This window comes from Hoplias malabaricus, chromosome 5, assembly GCF_029633855.1.
Source record: "Hoplias malabaricus isolate fHopMal1 chromosome 5, fHopMal1.hap1, whole genome shotgun sequence".
Classification (NCBI taxonomy): Eukaryota; Metazoa; Chordata; class Actinopteri; order Characiformes; family Erythrinidae; genus Hoplias; species Hoplias malabaricus.
In genome coordinates this window covers 51,842,857-51,848,297 of record NC_089804.1, presented here as the reverse complement: position 1 = coordinate 51,848,297, position 5,441 = coordinate 51,842,857, and the positions used below count along the sequence as shown (strand labels likewise).

At 45.9% G+C, this 5,441-nt stretch overlaps 1 protein-coding gene across 1 annotated transcript; it reads right to left on the bottom strand.

The window, feature by feature from the left end:
- Positions 1-1,458: 1,458 nt before the first annotated feature.
- Positions 1,459-2,535, bottom strand: neurod4 (neuronal differentiation 4). Its single transcript, XM_066673087.1, has one exon. It carries the CDS (start codon positions 2,533-2,535, stop codon positions 1,459-1,461), a length of 1,077 nt encoding a protein of 358 aa, XP_066529184.1.
- Positions 2,536-5,441: the final 2,906 nt, after the last annotated feature.

The window sequence follows — 5,441 nt, the reverse complement described above, 5'->3', positions numbered from 1 at the left end:
GACACTTTGAGTCACCAATCCACCTACCAACGTGTGTTTTTGGACTGTGGGAGGAAACTGGAGCACCTGGAGGAAACCCACGCGGACACAGGGAGAACACATCAAACTCCTCACAGATAGTCACCCGGAGGAAACCCACGCGGACACAGGGAGAACACACCAACTCCTCACAGATAGTCACCCGGAGCGGGAATCGAACCCACAACCTCCAGGTCCCTGGAGCCGCCCATTTTGGACACAGGTTTTTGTCAAATAGATTGTCTTTCAAGCAGGATAGGATTCCATTTGGGTCATTTTTCTAATTACACATAGTACAAAGGCCATTAATATGAAGGAATCTTGACACTGTGACATGGAGGGATGAACACTCTAGTATAGAGCTAAAGATTAGAGATTAGTTTTGCTCAATGTTGTAGAAAATATTCAGACAGTGTTAAAACTAATGAAGCATTTGATCAAAAACCTTTTGTTTTATTTTATTTATTATTTCTTTTTTACAGAATCTGAGACGAAAAAAGCAGCCAATGAAACACGTGCAGATTGCATTTGTATATAATATAAGAATATTTATTTATAAGTGCGAAACAGGTAAATATATACAAAACATTTTCCAAAACTGACAAATACAGTGTAGAATGACACAAAAAAATACATTAACCCAAAACATTCCCAATAAATAAATTAAATACTTCATGAGGAATGGTAGCAATGACTGGCAGCGTACCAAGAACGTGATAAACCAGTGCTGACCGATGCTATTAAAAACATACAGTCAAAATAAATATTAAATACAGCTATAAATAAAAACATTTTTGTTCATATGGCAAAATGTATTGCTTTAATGTTGAACATTTTAGAGGGTGTTTATCAAAATAAGCAGAAGACAATTCTTTTTTGAGGCTTTAGGGAAATGTGCGTGTGTTTGTGGTCTTTACGGTCTTCACAGGATATGCATAAGATTCTTACTGAGTCCGTGGGAGAGGAAAGTCCAGAACAAATCACAAAACTCAGCAGTGAGGAATACAAGAATAAATTAGTCAAAATAAGAGTCTCTGTCTCTCTTGAATGTGGCTTCAAAGTCGAGGAATTGGGCTCGGTGCTCACTGGATCACAGACATAGTGGCTGCAAGATGTCCCTTTATGTCTCTGCTTGATCTCTGTACACAGTTGCGTGGAGAAATGTTGAAAACCTCTGGTTAAATGACAGTTTGTTGGTCTTCTAAGTGAAAATGAGTTCACACATGACCAAACATTCCTATAGATGAGGGCACGGTTTTAACATTTTTGTGTTATATTCAACAGAGCAATTGTGCAATGAGCAGATGTGTGCTCTCTGTGGATGATGTTCACTTATTTTCACTTAGAAAATCGACTAAAGGTGTCATTTGACCGTTCGCACCCAAACTTTTGCACTCTATGTACCAGGAACTGTCAGGGGCCTCTTGCAGCTTTGGCAGTTCATTCACTGTAAATGGTGCTCATCTGTGAGCTCACCATGTGCGGAGGTGCGAACGACTCAAAGGCCATGTCTAAAGGAAGCTCGTACCTTGAGCCTGGGAACAGTGCATGGCCCTGGGCCCCAGGGATTCCAGACATGGAGGTCGGAGGGTAATGGTGAGAGGAGATATAGTGGGCTGGGTGTGTGGGGTGTGGGGTGTAATTCCTCTCAGATTCGTGGGGTGATGGCTCTTGCTTGAGGGCGAAGTTGCCGCTGATGCTGAGGGGTGGAGTGAGTGGACCGTCGTATGGTGGCGTTCCGTTGCTGCAGTCATTGGGCGAGTGGTTCTCGTACGTTGGCCCTTTGAAGCCCTTCAGATGAAGCAGATGAGAAGCCTCCAAAGAACCGTATGGTGGGCTGGGAAGGCCAGGAGATGGGTAACTCAGGGTGTGTCCTTGTTGAGCACCCATTCCACCAGCTCCCGGACCACCACACTTGTCGTCCAGCTTGTTGATCAGCATGGTGGAAGGTCCCAGCTGGAGGCAGCCGGCCACAAGGTTGCTGGTGGGCTGCGAGAGCCCCTTGCAGAGCATCTCCACAAAGCCATGACTCTCTGGTGATTGGCCATTCTCCAGAACCTCAGAAAGAGCCCAGATATAGTTGCGGGCCAGCCGCAGGGTCTCGATCTTGGACAGCTTCTGAGTCTTGGAGTAACAGGGCATGACTCTCCGGAGGTTGTCCAAGGCGTCGTTCAGTCCATGCATGCGTGTACGTTCCCTAGCGTTGGCCTTGACCCGACGGGCACGGAAGCGCTCCAGTCTGGCTTTGGTCATCTTCTTCTTCTTGGGACCTCTCCGCTTTGGTGCTTTCTCTCCATCCAGACCAGATTCTTCCTCTTCCTCTTCCTCTTCCTCCTCCATGTCCTCGCTGCCGAGATCCACAGGGCCACGGTTGCTACCCCTGATGGGGTTGTAGCGGTCCCCTGTTTCAGAATTCTGGTCCCCATCTTGAGAACTCAGATCCTCCTCGATCCAGCCCAAAGAGCTGACCAGTTCGGTCACATCTCCGGAGCTCTTCCCGTATGGTTTGGTCATCATCGTGATCTAAGGGAAGAGCAACAACCACCGTTTAAACTCCAGGATTAGATTAACATCAGACGAATAAAGAAATCAATTCCTATCCACCCTTGATGTCCCACCCATTTCAGCACCAGGGACTGGACAGCTCAGAGCTAAAGGCAACAGTGCCTGACTCCAGTCTCATTGCTGAGCTCCTCTTGGTTTCAACACGGTCTTTGTTTACGCTGAAAGGATTTATCATTAACCTTCGCTATTGTTTCCAGCAGCCGTGGGATTTCCATAGCCCCCCAGTTTTAACGTGTTATCCCTGTGAGAGACTCGGCTCTAAACCCTGCTGTTTCAGACTGTTGTGTCGTCATGCTGGAGACGCTGACAATCTGGGACACTGCAGGATTTAGCTCGCAGATCAAGCCCTCAGATTTAATTTTATGAGCAAAACGGAGACCAGCCATGGGACACAGCCAAACCAACACAACCTTTATTAATGAAGCTGATCCTATAAAAAACAAATAAAAAACCAATACATCCCAGAACTAAAGAGGCATCCTGTCTTTGAGACTTTACAAGCTCTGAGCACTGAGGCCACTCTGACTGAACTTCTGCAGCGGCTTCAGCTGTGTCCCATTGTCCTGTTCTTATTGATTTGTGGTTGTGCATTAGTGCGTGTCATCTGCTCAAGAGTGGGACGCTAAACTTTGTAATAATGAACGGACCATGGGCTTAAACGTCCTACATTTTACAGCAGTTCACTTCCTCAACAGATGCCACCATGAGGCTCTGTTATATCTGACTGTCAGGTTATAGACCAGTGCTCTGGAATTCAGAGCAGGACCCACTTTCTTAGAGGATGAGTTCATATACAACCCACTGGTGAACTAGGTGCTTTTTGTTTGGAACCAAAAATAAAATGCAAATACGATCTAAACCAGCATGATTCTTACCTACATTTCTACAAATACCTGAAGAATTACATTCCAGAATGCTGTATAACTAAGGGTTATGATATATTAGTTGGGAATAAATCATAGCAGTAATATTTCTCCTAATTGTTATGGAATTAAATATAATAAACTAAACTGACAAACTAAGAGCCGAACAGATATAAAGTGCCTAAAGTCTGTTTTAAAAGCAGTGTTTACACTTACCTCCTTATCTCACAACTCGCTCTGATCCTGACGCTTCGAGAAAAGTCCTCCAAAAAGAAGTTCCCGTATCTTTCTCACACACGCGCGCACACACACACACACTCTCTCCGTGTTTATCCCTCTCGCTCTCTCACTTCTCCATCTGAGCGTCCGAGCGCGCTCCACTCTCTCAGACGCGCGCCGGGCCTTTTGCCTTTCGTGATGCGGATTAAGCCACGCCCACACCAGTCCGTAACCACGCCCGTTCCAGCAGCCCCGCCCCTTGATGAGTATCCAAACTCGCGTGGCGGGCTCGTGGCTACAAGCTTTAGGGGGGTCACTCATTACTCATTTGGCACCAAATTTTATATGCGTGTGTGTGTGTGTCAGTGTGTGTGTGTGTGTGTGTGTGTGTGTGTGTGTGGTGCTATAATCCTCCCTCTCTCACAGGCGCTTTTTCATTTTCATTAGCACATATCTACAAGGAGGCAAATGAGTCTGAACCGGACTAAAGCGCACATAGGTGTCTACACCCAGCACAGACGTCTGAACAGCACTGACCACGTGCCACACTGTGAAAATAATTTAACACATTTTCCCCCACAGGAAAGTTAAGATTTTATAAATAAAGTTTATATCAAATTCGGTTAATTTTAGAGTTAGGTTTAAGATTAGGGTTAGGTTAATATTATCTAAGGATAGGGGAGTAAGTCCCCACAAAATAAACGGAGATTATATAAAGTCCCCACAATGCATGAAAACTAATTTGTTTATGTGTTGTGTGAGGGGGTCGTAGCTTGTGGTGCGTGTGTGTGGGGGGGGGGGGGGTAAACGAGGCGCGCGCCCCTCTGACTGTGTGTAAATGAGTGTGACAGCTTGATGCGGTGTGTGAGCAGGTGTGTGTGTGTGTGTGTGTGTGCGTGTGTTTTACCCGCCCATTCACTCATTAGTGCCCTGCAGGCCTCAACGCTCTCCAACGCTAACCAACTAACACTGACCAAAACGGCCTCAGCGCGCGGTGGAGGCTGCGGTCGTGATGCAGGGAAAATTCTGTGAGATTTATTTGTTTGTAATAAACCCACCACAGCGCCACGTTTGTAAAAAGCTTTTTTGAAAGAAGCCTTAAATCGCACCTTCTTCAAATCGTTAGTTTCCTGCAAACGGTTCTTTAGAAGCCAGAAAGTTCAAAGATTTGCTGTGCATACTTTATTGCCTCTTTTTTACCTTGTAATTTGTCGTGAGATGGGGCTAAAAAGTGCAACCAAAAGAAGGTATAATCAAGCATAAGGTAAAATGGACAGTAAGTGCAGAGAACTGGAGAATGGTGAATATACCACAGAGAGAAAGAGAGAGGGGTGGGGGGGGGTGGACAGAGTCGGTCTCGTGACCATGTCAGAAGGATTAATCTGCGCGCGCGTGCAGTAACAGCGGCGCCACGCGCGCGGTGCCATCACATCACGCGTCGCGCGCGTTCTGCGCGTCTTTGTTCTGCAAAAAAAAAAAAAACACAGCGTTTCTTCACGAGCTTCGAGGCGCACACTGACCTGAGTCTAACAAACTTCTATTGATTACCTTTACACAAACACAAGAGAACCACTTCTCTCTCTCTCTCTCTCTCTCTCTCTCTCTCTCTCTCTCTCTCTCTCTCTCTCTTCTCTTTGCAGAAGTGATGTGAACTTCAGTAGAGTCCTGACGCGTTTCTAAAGCTTGGGGGTGGGGTGCGGGCAATAATTGTTTTACTTGCTTCATTAAGATCAATATCGGGATCCCCGCTGAAATTACTTTTCTGCATTATCAATA